The sequence below is a fragment of the Setaria italica genome, chromosome III, assembly GCF_000263155.2.
Source record: "Setaria italica strain Yugu1 chromosome III, Setaria_italica_v2.0, whole genome shotgun sequence".
NCBI lineage: Eukaryota > Viridiplantae > Streptophyta > Magnoliopsida > Poales > Poaceae > Setaria > Setaria italica.
In genome coordinates, this window is record NC_028452.1 from 38301364 (window position 1) to 38319389 (window position 18026).

The 18026-nt window shown below is 49.5% G+C and overlaps 2 protein-coding genes across 2 annotated transcripts; both read left to right on the forward strand.

Moving 5' to 3' along the window:
• Positions 1-8003: 8003 nt before the first annotated feature.
• On the forward strand, positions 8004-9178 carry LOC101782126. The gene is made up of 2 exons (XM_022825512.1): positions 8004-8731; positions 8852-9178. Exons 1-2 carry the CDS (start codon positions 8282-8284, stop codon positions 8909-8911), a joined length of 510 nt encoding a protein of 169 aa, XP_022681247.1. The 5' UTR covers positions 8004-8281; the 3' UTR covers positions 8912-9178.
• A 3822-nt stretch (positions 9179-13000) lies between these two features.
• Positions 13001-14529, forward strand: LOC101773067. The gene is made up of 2 exons (XM_004962563.4): positions 13001-14053; positions 14160-14529. The coding sequence occupies exons 1-2, from the start codon at positions 13601-13603 to the stop codon at positions 14217-14219; spliced, it is 513 nt and encodes a 170-aa protein (XP_004962620.1). The 5' UTR covers positions 13001-13600; the 3' UTR covers positions 14220-14529.
• Positions 14530-18026: the final 3497 nt, after the last annotated feature.

Sequence of the window (18026 nt, forward strand, 5' to 3'; positions counted from 1 at the left end):
AGCGGAACATGGCAGGGTTCGTCCATGGCGGGAGCCGCACGATTTTATTTCGACCTGTTTGTATTTCCTTCGTCCCGTTTTCAGTTTTCAACCCCTAGGTACGTACATGCATGTGCTAAGACAACATTGAAGTTTTCGATTCAAAACAGAGCTGAATTGAGTCCTAGTAGCACCTATCGTTCGACTGTTTTCCGATCCAAGCTTGTGGCGGTGAGCAGTAGCAGGCTGGTCTCACACTCTCGTTTGCTGATGCAGCAGCGTAGAGTGGTGTGGTGCTACCGCTATGCCGCACCGGTTCTCCCAGGCCGTATAAAGCTAACAATATAGCCAACCTATATAATTTGCTTGGCTACTAGATTGGATAAGAAGAGAGAACTGTATTAAATATGCTAGTATTAAATGCTTACATGTCTAACCATCAACTGCGGTCTACATCTTTGTGGCTATTTATACACAACACAATATGAAAACCATATAGATAGGCAATCAGCCATTACAAGTGTACAACACATCAAAACAAATCAAATTGAAGGAACATGGTTCATCTCAACATCTTCTGCACAAAGGCATAGCTCTATAGTTGCATCTTCAACACAAAGGAGCAATCAGCCATTTGGACCAACAACTTCCGTGACTGTATGAGAAAAAAACAAAGATAGGGATAAACCAATACAAAACCAATGCTCAGAAGCCAGCATGGTGTTCATGAGGGCGTTGTGGACTACAGTGTTCCTTGGGGGAACCAGGCCCGGGTATGTAAATGGAAGGGAAGGATGGTGGCCGGACGAACTTGAGCACACGGCGGTGGCTTGACGAGGTGAGTCGCTGACGGCGCACGCGTCCTCTTGGATTGCCAGCTCATCTTGGGGACGTCATCTAGGATTTGGGTTTTGGAAATTTGGGGACGAATTGGTGGAGTTGGAATGAATTTTGGGGGGACTATTTTGTGATTTGGCGCGGAAGGGCTCGATTTGTGGCGCGGGAGGGTTGATTTGGCGGGAGCAGAGTGCAATTGGGCGCGCGGTGGGGCGAGGAATGGCGGGAGGGGCGCACGGGATTGGTAATTTGGGACGAGGAAAGGAAGCCGCAGCTTCTTCACTAGTTCGCTCACGTCAGGCTGGGAGCGGGCATTTTTGCCTCGTGCCTGACGATTGATTTGCCCCGTTTGAATCCAGAATCAAATTCTCAAAATCTGAATTCTGGATGGATTTCCAACATCTGGATTATGGACAAAATCTGAGTGGACCTGTTTGGATTCTAGATTCCAAAATCTAATTTTGTTGTTGTTTGTTGCATAGATGCCTTTTTTGCCCTTCTATTTCATACCTTATCAATCAAGACAAAAAAATTCCAAAATGCAAGAATGCAATGGCATACAGGTTCTACATAATATTTGTCAATACAAACACCTCTCACATAGCTTTACTCTTCATTATGAAACAAAGCATTTGCTATAGCATCTCGAAACGCATTCATGTCGATATCCTCGTCACCTAAATGGTTCGTAGCACCACTTGCTTGAGAAGCAGTTGTGGCCGGCATTGGCATATACTCCTCATCTTGATCACACATATCGAAGTCTTGATCCCTCTTATTACTTTCTCGAATGAAATTATGCAGAGCCATCGAAGCAAGGATTGTTTTGCTTTGCTTATTCAATGGATAACTCGGCAAGTCTAACAAAATCCGTCATTTCATCTCCAATACTTCAAATGACTGCTCAATGACATTGCGCAAGGATGAGTGTAAGTAATTGATTACCTCTTTTTTACCTCTTGGTCTTGGACCTTGTTGAAATTCTGGCAAATGATACTTCGTTCCCTTATAAGGTGCAAGATAACCCGGTCGATTAGGGTACCCCAAATCCACAAGATAAAATTTCTCTAATACATAAAATTACATAATTATAACACAAAACCAATATTTTTTGCCATATTTAAATAACATGCTTATTTACCTTGCGGAGGATGAGGGAACTTATCACCATATTTGTTTATTGCATCGTTGAAAATTCTCATGTCATGTACACACCCTGGCCATCCCGCAACCGCAAACATGAATCTCATGTCGAAGTCACAAATAGCCAATACGTTTTGACTCGAGTAACCATGTCGACCAACATGTTGAAGCACCTTTGATGATGGAACAACAACCGGGATATGCGTTCCGTCTATTGCCCCAATGCAATTGTCAAAGTGAGGTGAGAAACGAGGACTCCGCAATCTAGGATGCACTATTCTGAAATGAGGATCTTTAGGTTTTATAACATCAGCTGAGAGCCTAAATACACTATCCAAGAATTGTTCAAATTTCCTACTAACCGTCTCAATCAACCTCTCAAAATGATTTTCAGCTTGTCTCAATAATTGTGGTGCTCCAATGATCCATAGGAACATAGGCAATGACTCAATGGAGCTCATCCTTTTTGATGAGTTCAGTCCATATGATGACACCAACACATCATGCAGCCTATGAAAAAGTTCCCTACTCATTCTAAACATGTCGTAGCAGGCTGTTGGATTGCTAAGTATTGTCATGACCCACTCATATCCAGAAAGACCAATTTTCACCTTCTTAGTTTTGTTCATGAAAGTAGATTCGTAGTACGTACAAAAAATGCAGGCCACAGCTCCAAATTGATGCACAAGCTCCAATTGCCCCAGTGTATTTCTGTTTACTTCATCTTCATCAGTTGAAGAAGATTTACCTGCTGACTTATCATCATCACCACTTGAGGAATAGGTCATCTACATAACACAAATGTACGTCAAACAAAAATTCCAAATAAAAGGTCAGTTAAGATCTAACTACTATAACATTACAGCACAAGATCAGTTCACAAGACATCCCACTTAACAAAAGAGTTCATCATATATGCATGCCATAAGTCACAAGCTACTTGTTGTTCTTCTCCTGGACAACACATCACAAAAGAGATCGTCATATATACATGCCACAAGTTAATTGTGTACTTTTTTCCTTCTCCTACCCATCGCACATCACAAAAGAGACCTTCAAGTTCACTATCTACTTGCTTTTCTTCTCCTAGCACCACCTCTTTAGGCTATCCTTGCTTCTTTGCTGGTCAAATTGAGAAACACGGCACGATGCTCTATTTTGATAAACAATTTACTAGCCATAAAATGCTCATTAGTTCCTTCAACTGCCCCACTCTCTACCGCCAAACGCATACACTATTGCACAGATTTGAAAATGTAGTCCCCCTCTGCAATGCCTTCTGAGCAACAGTGCAATTTGCTTGCATAGTCTCCCATATCCCCTTCATTACCTTCACCATAGGACTTTTTGTCCTCTTCCTCGGGCTAGTTGCAATAGTGCTAGTACTACTACACTGCTTTCCAGGAGGGGTGCATTCAGGACTCCTGTCACCAACATCACCTTCATCACCTTCATCACTTTCAATTACCTGTTCGCCAGGTATGCAAGAAGATGACCCATCCACCGTAATATTCTGAAACATCACTTGAAGCTCATCTACTGGAGACCCATGTCGCAGCTTCCTCCATTCGCCATGATTCTAAAATTAATATAGAAAAGACATTAATGCACAAAGCTCATGTCTCACAAGTATGTTCAATATGGAAGTACCAGGGGATAGGCGTCAAATACCTTTGTGTGCTTTTTCCACCAAGCATCATCTGCCACGACCATACCCCTACCCCATCCAAGTCCACTCTGTTTGCTTGCATACAACCAGAAGGCATACATGCATCGAAGGGCGTCCCATCGGTTCTTGAACTGCTGCTTCGAGTGACGCAGTCCTGTCCTCTCTTCAAATTTTGCAGCTATGTTGTTGTAGGCCCTATTAGTCAAGTGTCCTTTGTTGCTGTTACCGGCTGTAATTTCCTCAACACAAAGCTCACATAATGCAGCATTATTGGCACTATTGGCCCAATCAGCCTTGTCAAATAGGTCGTCGGTCTATTGTACAAATAGAATTATGATGACATAAGTGAAAAAATAGAACTGAGTCAAGTGGATAAAAAATACAGTATATCAAATAGCATTCATCCCACAATTTCCATTGTCATATGCTTTGAGTCAAGCATGTCAAAGACTGTTAGCTGACTGCTGACAGCAAGCTGCAAAGAAAGAACCCATAGTAGTATTGCTCTAGTATCAATTGGCATCAAACTGAAAGGGTCTTAAAAAATACAGTTATTCACTAGTATTTCACATTTCAGTAGAATGCAGGATTCTATCCTGAGAGGCTGAGATGACTCATGAGATACCTTCTAAAAACAATCTCATAATGTAGAAAATAGTAAATCTTAAAGCTACATGGCTAGGGGTAACAAAGTTGTCCCCGTATTGGCACAAACATGATAAAATATACATGTGAATTTAAAAGTGACAATGACTGAACGATAAGTGTTAAATCGTATTCTAATCCATGAAAATAATTAGAAAAGTAATGTACAATTGCACATGTTAAGGCTCATATTCTAATCTCTAAATTGCTATTTGTTTCGTAGTATTTTTTAAGGTTAAACACCCAGATGATTTTTTTTTCATTCGTATGCAACAAATTTTATAGTATTTGGTCCAGCTTGACCATATAGTAGTGCCTAATCCCAGGTGATTCCTATCAATTAATTTATATAGTCCCTAATCCTGTATCCTTCCAGGAAGCTCAGTACGTACTGATGGCTACACTTCAATTTGTGAAATCCCGGTGTATAAACTCAATTGTTGCTCTTTTCTGTTCACTAGTGAAATTACTGAAATTTGTGAGTTATAGAAAATAGTTATACCAACGCATCAATCTCCTGAAGATCGTCGACCTCTTCATTGGAGGGGTTCAGGCTCCATGTAGATGTGCTAGGCTCCTGGAGGCCACTATCGAATGCATCATTAGCAACACTAGGAGTTGCACCATTGCTTCGTCCTCCAGCAAGACGTGGTGGAAGGAATTGACGCGATGCAGTGGTAGTAGGACGACGATTCGGTGCGGCATGGGCATGTCCTTGTGCACCTTCGTCTGGCCGAGAAGGGAAGCCGACATCATGGTCACCTGCGCTGCGTCCACAGCCGCTGCTACGCCCAGCGGCACGACTAGCAGCACGTCCACGGCCAGCGCCATGCCCGATAGCACGGCCAGCACCACGCCCAACGCCGCCGAGGAGGTCGCCGTCCCCAACCAATCCGGCCGGCAACGAGCGTAGAAGGTCCAAGTACGACATGTTATTGGTGATGTCCACGGCCTCCGAGTTGAGGTCCAGACCCTTCAATCTGCCAGGTACATGATGACGTCCTGCACCACGATCGCCAGAGGGGAAAGCCGCAAGGGGAAAGCTCGGGGGCCAGCTGAAGAACTCGTCGTCGAGGTCCCCTTGCGACTCCATCTGCAAACGGGTGCAAACGGGTGCAGCCAACCAACCCAGCTTGCCGACGCCTGTCGGATGGGGAATCGCTAGAGGGGATGGAGAAGGGGGTGGCGGCCTGGAGCATCGGCAAGCAGGAGGCGAGCGCGGCCCGGCACTTGGGCGGGGAGGAGGCACGGTGGGGGCGGAGCTGGTGGCGGCGAGCGGCCCACTGCACTTGGGCGTGAAGGAGGCACGATAGGGGGCGGAGCTGGTGGCGGCGAGTGGCCCGTCGGCACTTTGGGTGGGGAGGAGGCGGTAGGGTTGCAGGAGATGGAGAGTCGGCGGACGGTCTAGCGGATAAGGATGACGGGAGAGATCCAGAGAGGAGGCGGCGGTGGAATGGCAGATTAGGCAAAATTTTACTGGATGAACATGAGCAAAACAGTAATTTCTCCATCCAGAAGCTGCTAAAAGCTACCCCGCTCCAGCTTCCGGGATTTTGAGAATCCGAAAATCCAGATTGTGGAATCTGCAACAGAATCCAAGCTATTTGGAAGCTGTACAGCTTCTGGATTCCGGATTCTCAAAATCTTTCTGGATTCAAACGGTGCCTGAGCCGGGCGACGAGCGAAGCGCCCGTTCCTTTCTCTCTCCTTTTCTCTCTCTGCCAGCACAGATTTTTCTGACGTGTAACAGCATTCAGCCCGCCTAGGTGGACCTATTATACTTTGCTTAGCCTCGCCAAGCCCAAGGCTCAGCGTAGCGGCAGCAGACTGACCGGCACAGGCGCTGCCGCGGCGCCGCGGACCAGGAGGCGTAAATGCTGCATGCGCGCGTCGGCCGGGTTCGGTCAGGCATTGCCTCTCGGCCGATTGGCCGATGCCTCAATGCCCACCCTGCAGGCCATAAATCCCGGCCCATCACCTCCTCCTTGACGCGCACGATCTTTGGTCGGCGGCGGCCCGTCGTCGCTGGCCTGGCGACGACCGCCGCGACGGGAAGCCTGCTGGCTGCTGGTGCCATGGCCGTGCTCTACTGCTCTAGCTGCGCGCGCGGCATGGCGAGGCCTGCGCCTGCTCACGTCCCGCAGTCGTTGCGCTTGCGCGCCCTGCTGGAGCTAGCATGAATAGTCGCCTACTTCATTGTGCTACCACCTACCAGTATGTGCACTACTCGACTCTACTCCTATTTTGCACCAATACCCTATACTTCTATAAACATACACGGTCTGTTACCTCTAGTTTGAAATACTGTACAGTATTCGATATGAATAATGCTACTGTTCTGACCTCATGCACGTACGTACAACAAAATGAATGGAGTGATTTTACATGTTTTTTGGACGCGCTTTAATTTGCCTCAGAAATCCAAACATGTGCCAAAAACATTCCCAACCCGAAAAGGCTTCATATATACATACTGACCAATCGAAACCTTTTTGGAGCATGCAGATATGTGGACCACAACTTCGTCATGCGCGGTTTCTGAATTCTGACACGCTATCTTTTCACACATCAGCACATCAGGATGCAGGGTCCCGTCCCGTACCAGTGAACCGTAAATTATGGGCCAAATCATCGTACTTCCATTGTCTACGTTTTGAATTCGAGTCAAGAAAATTCAGCTCAAATAACCTCTTTTTGCAAATTTACTTATATACACATAATCATTAAGGTTAAAGAACTGCTTTGTCCAGAGAGGACTACTGCTTGCGTACTATGTACATCGAAGTGCTAGTACGAGCATTATATTACTCCTACTGTGCTACGTATACGTACGGTCTGCTACCTCCAGTTTGAAGCACTTTAGGACTAATGTTATGTTTTGACCTGATGCACGTTAGCAGAATTCACACATTGGAGAATTTCTTTCACAGATCGTCTACGTTTTGGCTTTCTAGTGAAGAAAAGATCAACCCAAACCTTTTCGCATGTTTACTCTTAGATTCATGAAGCTAAACTAGTAAAGGAAATGCTTTGTGATCCAGGGAGGACTACTATACTGCTTGTGTACTGCATGATGATCAAATTATCCACACAGCTAGTATTAAGACGCCTCAGCGCGTGTCACCGGTAGCCATGTTAGATCCTTGGAGCATCGATCATGGAACTGATCCGTGATGACAAGAGCAAGGTAGCCATCTTCAAATTTGTCGTGCAATTCTCTACCTGCCAGGCAGTAGGCAGCAGCCAATGGGCACTGGTGACTGGCCAGCGAGTAGGCTTTTCTCATGTCCAAACTAGAGAACCGTGGTTACACAGTTCGAAGTCGCGCCTGCAGGCTACGTACAGCATACCTATAGCCAGTACAGATAGTAGTGGAACACTCTCTGACGAGAGGCAATATTTAACTATTCAAAACTAATCATGCCCAAATAATACGGTGCTCAGGACAGGAGCCCTGGCCGTGGCCGGCGCCCAAAAAGCATCAGCAGCAAATAGAGGGCCCCTACACCCACGCCGAAAAGCCTGCTGACGCCGGTGCTGGCTGTTGCACAGTACCAGTCGGTCGTCGTCGATCGTCCATGAAGTACCCGCTACCCGCAGTAGGAAGGACGATCGAGCTCGAGCCGGCCCCACGTGGTCTCATAAACGCGAGCTGGGGCACTGTCCCGCCATGGCCAGTGATGGAGGCATGGGAGCAGCAGAGAGCTACACGATGCATACTGTTCACTGTACCCGTAGTAGCTACCGCTGCCACCCCTCATTCCTTTTTCCCACTCCCGCTATAACTCCATTGACATTACTTCCCTTCTCTTCTTTCTCCGGTGGTGTGGTTTGGCCTTGAGTTGCCCCTGCGCCGATGCTTCGATTCTTGCTATAAATGCAGCACATCCATACACGCACTGGCCATCTCCATTCTCGACCAAAGCCATTCAGCCCACCACCGTTACCTGCCACATAGCTCGGGGACATCTTCTTCCCTGCCTGTGGCTTGTGCTGGACGACGAGATCATGGAGTACAAGGCGAGGCGGCGCCACGTGCCGGCGTTTGGGGAGTGGAACTACTACTACTCGCCCTCCTCCGCGTCGCCGGAGGAGCCGCCGGAGCTGTCCCGCTACGGAGGCGCGGCGAGGGCGGCCGAGTGGTGGTGCTCGCCGGAGCCGGAGGCCTGCAGCGACGTCTGGTTCAGGTACTCGCCGCCCCCGCGCAAGCCGGCGGCGGCGCCGCCCAAGAAGGCCAGGAGGACGGCGAGGCCGCAGAACTGCAGCGGCGGCGCCGTGAAGGGGAGCGTGGCCCTGGTGAGGGAGCAGCCCGGCGGCGCCGGTGCTGCTGCTGCCGTGGCGGCGGCGCGCGCACCGCGCAAGGGCGGCTCCCGCGCGGTGGTGCGGCCCGTCGACGAGGACCTGTACCAGGTACCGCCGCCGGACGACTTCGTTTCTTCCGGCCGGCGCCCACGACCGGTACGTGCGAGCATTCTCCAGCTTGGTCGTCGTGCTCTCTCGTTCGCCATGATCCATGTCCAATGGGATGTCTAGGTGCGATCGTGTTGCTTAATAAATTGTCTTGTTTGATGCGTGCAGAAGAGAGCGGGCAGGAGCCTGTGGATGGGCTGCTTGGGTGGCCTCGGTTGCATCGCCTGATCAAGCAACGAGATGATCAAAACTACCCTTGGGCCTTGGAGTCTAGAGGAGTAGCGAGTAGTAGTATTTCCGATCCGTGTGCTATTTTCCTGTTTGCCTTTCTCATCCGGTAGAACTTAGACTAGTCTCCTATATTGGTGTTGTTGCTTGCAGCAATAGCTACCAGCTAGAAGCAGCACCAGAAAGCTAGTACTGACGTAATTTTCGACGCTTTTGTAGCAATCTGAGGATATATAAAAAGTATGGAATGAATCAAACATGTTGTCATGTGTTTTTTGTACAGTGTGAGATCGAGGTAAAATTTAGCACCAGTTTCAGGAACTTAGAAGCTCTTTGCCATCATCCCCGTTTTAAGAGTTCAATCTGTGGGCTCACATGACTGCGCTCATCCATGTGGCACGTACAGCCATCACAAGCCGGTGCGTCCTGCACAGTGCCGATCGAGGACAGTTGCACGCCGATGCATTTGCGCCAAAAGTGTGCATGCAGAGTTGCAGTTCTAGATAGTACGATGGCAAAGTTATTGCAGAGCAGGGGCCTCATCGGCAGCAACAGCATGCATGCAGCAGCCAGGCCCCCAGCAAGATGCAACGCGAAGTGCAGCACTGGGGTTTCCATGCGGATTCAATTCACCGGACTCTGGGTATACGTCTGGTACAGTGTGCTGGTTCGATCGATCACTAGCTGCTGATCATTTGCTGATTATACGAGCCAAAAAAGGGATGCCAACTAAACTGGCAGATTAAGTGGCCAAATACTGTAAAGCAAACCAAGCTGGTAGGCCATGTGAGATGATCGACCATGGAAGGGTTCGGATACGGATACACCATCACTGTATTACGTTCTGGTCCCCTGATGTTCGGTTCTGATCCACCTCTAACGCACAGGCATGGCGCATGGCCATGGCACGCACGCGGTCGTCTCCCTCCACTGACCAAAACAGAGCCGCATTGACACCTACCTACCTTCTCCTTCTTCGGCTACTGTCCAGAGATCGGCAGTGACGCATGCGGGGGATTGCAGGTCCCCGTACGTACCCGCGTTGCACGCAACAGCTTAGATGGATGTAGATTGTAGAGTGGTGCCAACCGACGTGCCCTGCCCACTCTGTCCATGGTCCCGTTCCCTGCATCTTTCATTTTGCTCGCCTGCGCTTGCGACCACGCATGCTACTGCCACGATGCTAGAGCACGCCCCCACGCCGTACGAGTCTCGCGCATGCACAAACGCCATTACAGCTACGGGACAAGCCAGAGCCGCCCCAGCTCCGATCCATGACGTCGTCAGCGAGGGGAAGAGGACGCTGCATCGTGCGCTTCGTACTGCTGTCACGGGCTTAGCCTCTCCATGCCCAAGACCTCTGGCGAGCCCTGACGCACGCCACAGTGCGCGCGGCGACGCTGCGGAACAGTGGCGCCGGCCCATGGCGCCATGCCGGCCGGCCTGTGCGTGTGCGTATGTGCACGGACGGAGCACGCGCGCCGCGCCGGGGCAGGTTGGGTTGCAAGATGGCAACACCCAACAGGCCGGCCATAAATCTCTCTCGGCCGACCGCTGCACTGTGCCCCGCAGGGATCGGGGACCGGGGCTCGCGGCTGCGTGCGGCGCGCCATGTTTTGGTATGTAGCTGCTCGTCGACGACGTCGTCGTTTATGACCAGGCGACCAGCCGCGGCCGGTGATGAGGCGACGTGCCATGGCGGAAGGTACTACGTGGCCACGGATGCAGGCGCGGCCGTGCCGCCCACTGTGCGGCATGGCGCGCATTCGTTGCGCGGGAGGACGCTGAATCGCTGATGCTGTGCCGTCGCGTCGATCGGCACTGTTGCGCCATTTATGATTCATTCACGGGCAACTGGGCTTGGCAATTCCTCCTCGCAAGAAGACGCTTCCCTGCGTTAACAACACATCATGGCCTGCTGCTGCTTGCTGCTCCGTCTGGTTTGAATTTATTAGTGCTCTGCATTCCGTCTTGCGCCAATAAGAGGAGTCGTGCAACAGGGAATGGGCTTGTGGTAGTAGTATTATACGCATTATAGATCGCCAGACATGTACCAGCCCTTTATTATATAAACATCTCCAATAGTAGGTTCTTTCTTCGACAAAATAAACCTTGCAATTCCAAAACAAGCCTGGTGAAATGTATTGTATATACTCGACAAAATTGAACGGCGTAATGGTAAAGAAGATACTTGTTAGATAATGTAGAGCCGTCCCTGAAAATATTATTTCAACCGATCCCATAAACTGTTTTTGTATTGGTGCTTGCATTAACCTGGCCGCAACATCGCAAGGGAGATCAGCACGACCAAGCAAATTAGCGAAATTAAGGTCGTTCGCCATTGGGTGACACAATCACAGAGAGGATACAAATTATATGATCGGTAAAAACAGAGATGTCCCTAGTAGACCGGTAGTAATAGTATACTTTAGCGTACGTGCACCAATGGAGGTGGTCATGCATGGCATGGGTCGTCCCCTACTTCACGTACGCAAAGGCATCATCATATCATCCGCTCCCCGGTCCCCGGCCGGACGTTCCCCGTTGCGGTTCGAACGCAGGCCAGGCACGAACGCCGCAGCCGTGCTCACCGGCGGCCAGCTTTATGGACTGTGAGAGCTGCATCTCCTTTTTGCCCGTCAATGCAACCCCAGCAAAGTTGTCGCGGAAACAGCCATTACAGGCAGCTACAAGACAAGAGGTAAAAGGCACCCCATGCCGTCGTGCTGGTAAAATGCGTCTTCTGCTACGGGCTTCTAGCACTGGGAGATGCTACTGCTTCTAGCCTCTCCAAGTCCGATGCGACGCATAATGAGAGGGCCCTGACACTGACAGGCCGCGTTGAATGCCCGCTCGGGCTCGGCTCCGGCCGGGGAAGAGAACTGCACGCGAGGCAGATTGGCAGCAGATCCCATTGCCAGGCGCCCATCGATGAATGGTCAGATAGAGAGAGAGTGTGTTGCTGGTCGTCGTTGATGACCGGTGGTGCGTGCGGCACCATGCGACGCGACGCGAGCCGTGCACACTGCGCTGCGCTGTACCCGCGGCATGGCGACGCCTGCAACTCGCATTCGTTGCGCGCTGTGCTGGTGCTGGTGCTGGTGCTGGGCCATCCATCGCGTCAGGGCTTCTGCTGCTGTTGCGCGGTTGCAGCGCCGGGCCGGCCGGCCGGCCATTGATGGCCCACGATGCATTTCCTCCTCCGTTCTTCCTCTCCTCCTCTCTCTCCGACTCACGAGACGGCGAGAAGAGAATGAATGTGTTGCGTTTATTGCCCCGGTACCTGCCCTGCTCCATCTAGTCGCGAGATTAAACTACTGGTCCACCGTCCCGTCCACTGTAGCACACTCCTGCCTTGTTGCAACGCCTTTTCGTGTTTGTCCCTGCTGATTACTCTCCTACGCGCCCATTCCTCTAACAGCAATTACTAGGAGTAAATCCACTGGATCAATCAGTGGGCCTGGCAGGACCAACAGCCAGCCATGAGCCATGCCTGCTTGCTGCTAGCCATTCCTCTTCTGACACACGGGCTTCGGCCAACCGTTTTGCTCCTCGGGCCTCTCACGCGCCCGATCGAGAGGGCAGCGTCCCGATGCAATCTGACGAAAGGGCCCACGCGGTAGTTTATTGTGACGACTGACGACTCCTCGTGACGAAAAGTCAACACGACCTGCTGCTGCATGTTTTGACCATACCAGCACCGAATTTCGAGAGCCATGCCATGGACATTGACAAATGGCCACAAGTAGGGTTTTGCATTATTTTGCATGGGCAAAATCTTGACCTTGATTTCGAATCCTTTTATCTTGGGCCATTCCTCTTGGAGTTGGGCATGGGACTCGGCATTACACCACAACAAGTCTTTCCTCTTCCTGTCCCAGAGGATTTCGGGAGTGTTTTTCCTTGAAGTGCACTCCAAGCAAGCAAAGCAAGCCATTGATCGCAGCCGTAGCCTGTGGGTACCTGCGTCGTAGGCATTCGTGAGCAAAGTGATTCAATCAGTGCCAAGAAAGTCTCTGCACGCACCTGCATGCGTAGGAGACGAGACGACGCAACGCAATTGTTTAATCGCTTTGGCTAATCAATCCCCACTCATGCCCAAATCATACAGGCCACCGCCAACACAAGAGGGTAGCCGGGTAGGGCACCGGCAGGGGCCCCGCCGAAAAGCCTGCGGACGCTGCAGGGCGCTGCTGCTGCTGCTGCTCATCAGAGGCTTGCCACACGGCCCACACACACAGGCTTCCATGAATTGCCCGCAGGAGCATGGAGGAAGCCAAGGACCCCTCATAAACGCGCGCCCGCCCCTGCCGCCGCCACTGTTGCCTCCTCGCCGGTCGGTCGCTGGCGAGCCGGCCGAGCAGTACAGCGCAAGCCACGACTGCTAGCTCAGACTCGTCAAGCTCAACTCGTCTCCACCCCATTCCTTTTTCCCACCGTCGCCAAGCTCAACTCGTCTCCAGGCCAGAGAGCAGCGTTGCGTGCTCTGGGGCTTCCTTGCTTCCATTCCTGCTATAAGTACGTGCGTCCAGCCACTGGCCTTCTCCCACCACCGCCGCCGCCGCCATAGCTTCTCCGCTACTACTAGCTCAGACCCAACTCAGCATCAGCTTCGTTCTAGCTAGTTCTCCCTTGCTTGCGGCGGCGTGTGAGAGAGACAGAGAGTGAGAGACCAGCAGACAGGAGGCCATGGAGTACAAGGCGAGGCGGCGGCACGTGCCGGCGTTCGGGGAGTGGAACTACTACTACTCCTCGTCCTCCCCAGAGGAGCCGCAGCTGCAGTACTCCGGCGCCGCGGCGGGCGACTCCGGCTCCTGGTGGTACGCGGCGGCGGAGCCGGAGGCCTGCAGCGACGCCTGGTTCAGGTACTCGCCGCCACCGCGCAGCAGGCCGCCGGCGCCCAAGAAGCCGCGGAGGCCAGCGGTCGCGGTCCCGGTGGACCAGAATTTGCCGTACTGCGACGGCGGGAACGGGGGCGTGCCGATGACGGAGGTTCGGGCGAGGGCGTCCGTCGCCGGTGCCGCCGCGGTGGCGCGCGCGGCGCCTGCAAAGGGCGGCCGCAGGGTGGTCAGGCCCGTCGACGCGGACCTCTACCGGGTGCCGCAGCCGGAGGACACCACTGTCTCCCGCCGGCCGAGACGTGTACGTTACGTTCTTGCAGAGCAGAACGACTGCAAAGCTCCTCTTCCGGATAATCTTCTTTCTTCTTGCAAACTTGAAATTCTCATGCTTGTTTTTTTGCTTGCAGAAGAGGGCGTCGAGGAGCCTTTGGATGGGTTGCTTGGGTGGCTTCAACTGCGTCGCCTGATGAGCTGAAGAAAACACCAATGGCGTCGCGCCGGCCGATGCAACAAACCAAGAGCTATGGCGCATGGAATCTAGTAATAGTTGTGCTCTGTTCTTGTTTGCTTCCTCTCCACGTTGGATGTGTGTGTGGATTGCAGCATCTTGTCATGGCATGGAGTTCTAGCCTTCTATTAGTTCTAGGATTAGGAAGTAGCAAGTCTCTTAGGAGTCCTAGTTAGTAGTGGTACTGTAACTTGGATGAAAGATGGAGCCATCTTGCTCCTTAATCACTCATGGGCTAGAAACCTCCCACACAAGTTTTGCTGGTTCAATTTGTTTCTTCCATTTCTTGGGGCTGTTCTTCCATTGTTGCCATGCATCCGCGCTGCCCGGATGCCCCCTGTATTATCTGTGTCAAAACTTGAATGCGGTTCCGAGCCCCTGCCCTGCCTCAGCTTGAATGCAACGTGACACTGACACGCTTTGAACAGCACTTTACGAACGACTATGTTTACCGTCCATGACGTACGTGCTTTGGTTAGAGCTTTTTATGAACCATCGATGTTCATAGAAAGTTGCCCGTACCCTAAATAAAGACAGAGAGCAAAAGGAAAAAATGGATGTGCACGGAGCAGAGCAAGCGTTTCGATTCTGTACCCGTATACAAGGGTAAACAGATCAAAATGCTTCCAACACATGGCCCCAAAGCTGCCTGCGTTTCCCTCTGGCGAGCTGGCCGGCTCCATTAATCTAGACGCGCCAGCGCCAGTCCATTTTGGCAGAGCTCCCCTGCTTGGTTTGTCGGAGGGGCAAGCCGGTACAAATCAGTGGGGAAAAGGCTGTAAAGTAAAGGCAATTTTTGTGTGTAAGAGTAATTAGTAATGCTTAATTGTTCCAAATAGCGCGTGTCGACGTGAATGCGTGGGTTCTGTCTTGGGAGTTACTACTGTCCTTTTCTTTTAGTAGTTTCTTTAAGGAATCTTTTTCTTTTCTTGTAGTTTTGAGCATGAGATTTTTGTGTGTTCATAGGATCACTGTTACTCCCTCCGTCCCAAAATATTACTTGTTTTGACTTTTCTAGTTACATAGCTTTTGATATGCACTTATATGTATACTGTGGCCTGGTTTGGTTCGGTTGCTTATTTTTAAGCACCCGTCACATCGAATGTTTAGATACTAATTAGGAGTATTAGACGTAGACTATTTACAAAATCCATTACATAAGCAGAGGCTAAATGGCGAGACGAATCTATTAAGCCTAATTAGTCCATGATTTGACAATGTGTTGCTACAATAAACATTTGCTAATGATGGATTAATTAGGCTTAATAGGTTCGTCTCGCCGTTTAGCCTCCACTTATGTAATGGGTTTTGTAAATAGCATACGTTTAATACTCCTAATTAGTATCTAAATATTTGATGTGACACTTGCTAAAAATAAGCAAAGGGAACCAAACACCCCCTATGTCTAGATACATATCAAAAATTACGTATTTAGAAAAGTCAAAACGAATAGTAATTTGGGACGGAGGGAGTAGTTCACCAAACGATGCCTTAGATGACATATAACGAACTAAGTAAATTTTGGGTGTTTTCCGGTTTGTGTTGAGCACATTGTTGCTCAGGAATGTAATAACGTTTCTGAGTAATAACAAATAAGGGCTCTCAACTCTTCGCGAGAGAGAGGGAGAGAGAGTAAATTTTGGGTGGCTGTGGATCAACTCTTGCATTTGTCCAGCTAGTTCCGTGAGCTTCAAAACCGTGTAGTTCAGTTCGTGATTGCTGGAACGGAACACTGTTAAATGTTCCATTTGACCCTTAATTCATTCTATACTATGATGTTTACAACAACAAACTAGCTCTTTTCACGAAAAGATTATCAAGTATACTTCCCAACGAGTTAAGCTTCATTTTCAAATTCATTCTGAGTTGACTTCTATCGTCAATCTATCCTGCGCATATCTCTGCAAATGCTATTGCGCCATCTTAGGTGGCGTTTGGTTACCTTTACTTATTTTTAGCAAGTGTTACATCAAATGTTTAGATACTAATTAGAAGTATTAAACGTAGGCTATTTAGCTTGGGCCTTATATTGTGGGGTCACGTGGAGCCCATTGAAAAAGCATGTCTTATGGTTTGAATATGACCAAAACCTCCACCGCTCCCACGCCATCCTCCTATTATTCTTGGTACGATGTCACGGGGTGAAAAAAAAATGCTAGCTTGGAGCAAAAACCACTGCTGCGTCACTTCTGACCAGCTAAGGATGAAAGTCGAGCCGGTTTTGATCTTTAGGTGCAGAGTTGTAAAAAAATCAGAGGGTTTATTCTGGTGTCTAGGGTAGAAATTAGGCCTTGTTTAGTTGCTCAAAGTTTGGAGGTACAAAATTATTGTTATAGCACTGTAGCACACTGTAACGTTTCGTTTGTATTTGTGAATTATTGTCCAAATATTGACTAATTAGGCTCAAAAGATTCGTCTCGCAAAGTACAACAAAACTGTGCAATTAGTTTTTAATTTCGTCTACATTTAGTACTCCATGCATGTACCTCAAGTTTGATGTGATGGGAAATCTTCTTTTTGCATAGTGTCAAAGTTGAGAGTTTTGAGGGAACATGGCCTTAGACAAAAATTTGTTGAGGTGGCCATGAAATGGTTTGCTACAGTCTTTTCCCTTCGTACTTTTCCTTTTAAGAGGAACTCTCAGATAATTTTATAGTAATGTCAAATAACAAGGGGAGGCAAGATAGTAAATTAGTAGAAATAATGTATATCTTTTATGTTGCTCACCTCCCGAATTTCTTTTGAACTAGCTGTCATTGTTAGAGTTAGTTTATTTGGGATCATTTGATTTTTCAGCTACGTACTCGCTGCTCGGTCAATGAACGACTGCTAGCGAGCTCAAGCGAAGCTAAAGCACTACAAATCCACATTCAACGTCCAGAACATTTTAGACAAATACTAATTGAATTAATTAAACTAAAGAGGACCTCTAAAAACAATATCTCCTCGGAAGCAAGGCGCCTCCTCTGCTTTCACGTACGCTTTGATGCGATTGGACTTGAGGAACGAGAGAGACGGTCGTGGCAGGGTGGGACAAAGCTGCCGAGGGAAATGGCAGGGACTGAGAAGGGAGCTGACCGTCCAAAGTCAACTAATCTTTTTTTTTAAGTCAATTAGCGGATGTATGTACGGACGTGGCTTTCCTCGATTAGCAACAGTGACATTATTGTCGCCTAACGGAGTCCGTTGCTTTCATCAGAGAATCCACGACTCCACGTGTACAATGACTGCTAAATCACGAAAGCAACCAACAAAACCATACCGTTTAAGCTTAAGATCGATCTGCCACAGATTAGCTCCAGCAGTGATCAGCAAAGCAGCGGTCGGGTTGTACCATGTGTGAAGACGAGTGGCTCCCTTCCCAGCGTGCAGCTACTGACACGCGCACTGTGCATGCGTGGACTCTCTCGAGCTAGCCAGCCGGCCAACTGTTTGCATTTTTGCCGGAATTTATCAGTGGTTCACATGCACTTCCAAATAAGCGGCTGCCCTGCCCAAAGTCCGCGGTGACAAAGGTCAAAGCTCACCTCTCGCGTCGCGTCCTCACACACCCGCCCTGTACACACACGAACGTAAAGTTGGCCTTGCCCTTGCGCATCCCAAAGGCAGCCGGTAAATACTTAGGCCTCCACCAATGGTAATAGTTCTAAGCATCCTTCCAATGAAATTTAAAAGTATGTGTACGAGATTATCTTTTCATTGAGAAATAGCTCTTCTCTATATGTTATTATTAACATATGAGAAAAATATTCTATAAGCCAGCTAA

Excerpts from the sequence above, each read along its gene's own strand:
- LOC101773067 (XM_004962563.4), top strand. The coding sequence starts at position 13,601 with ATGGAGTACAAGGCGAGGCGGCGGCACGTGCCGGCGTTCGGGGAGTGG. Across the intron at positions 14,054-14,159 it reads TCTCCCGCCGGCCGAGACGT|AAGAGGGCGTCGAGGAGCCT; the intron begins GTACGTTACGTT and ends TTTTGCTTGCAG.
- LOC101782126 (XM_022825512.1), top strand. The coding sequence starts at position 8,282 with ATGGAGTACAAGGCGAGGCGGCGCCACGTGCCGGCGTTTGGGGAGTGG. Across the intron at positions 8,732-8,851 it reads CCGGCCGGCGCCCACGACCG|AAGAGAGCGGGCAGGAGCCT; the intron begins GTACGTGCGAGC and ends TGATGCGTGCAG.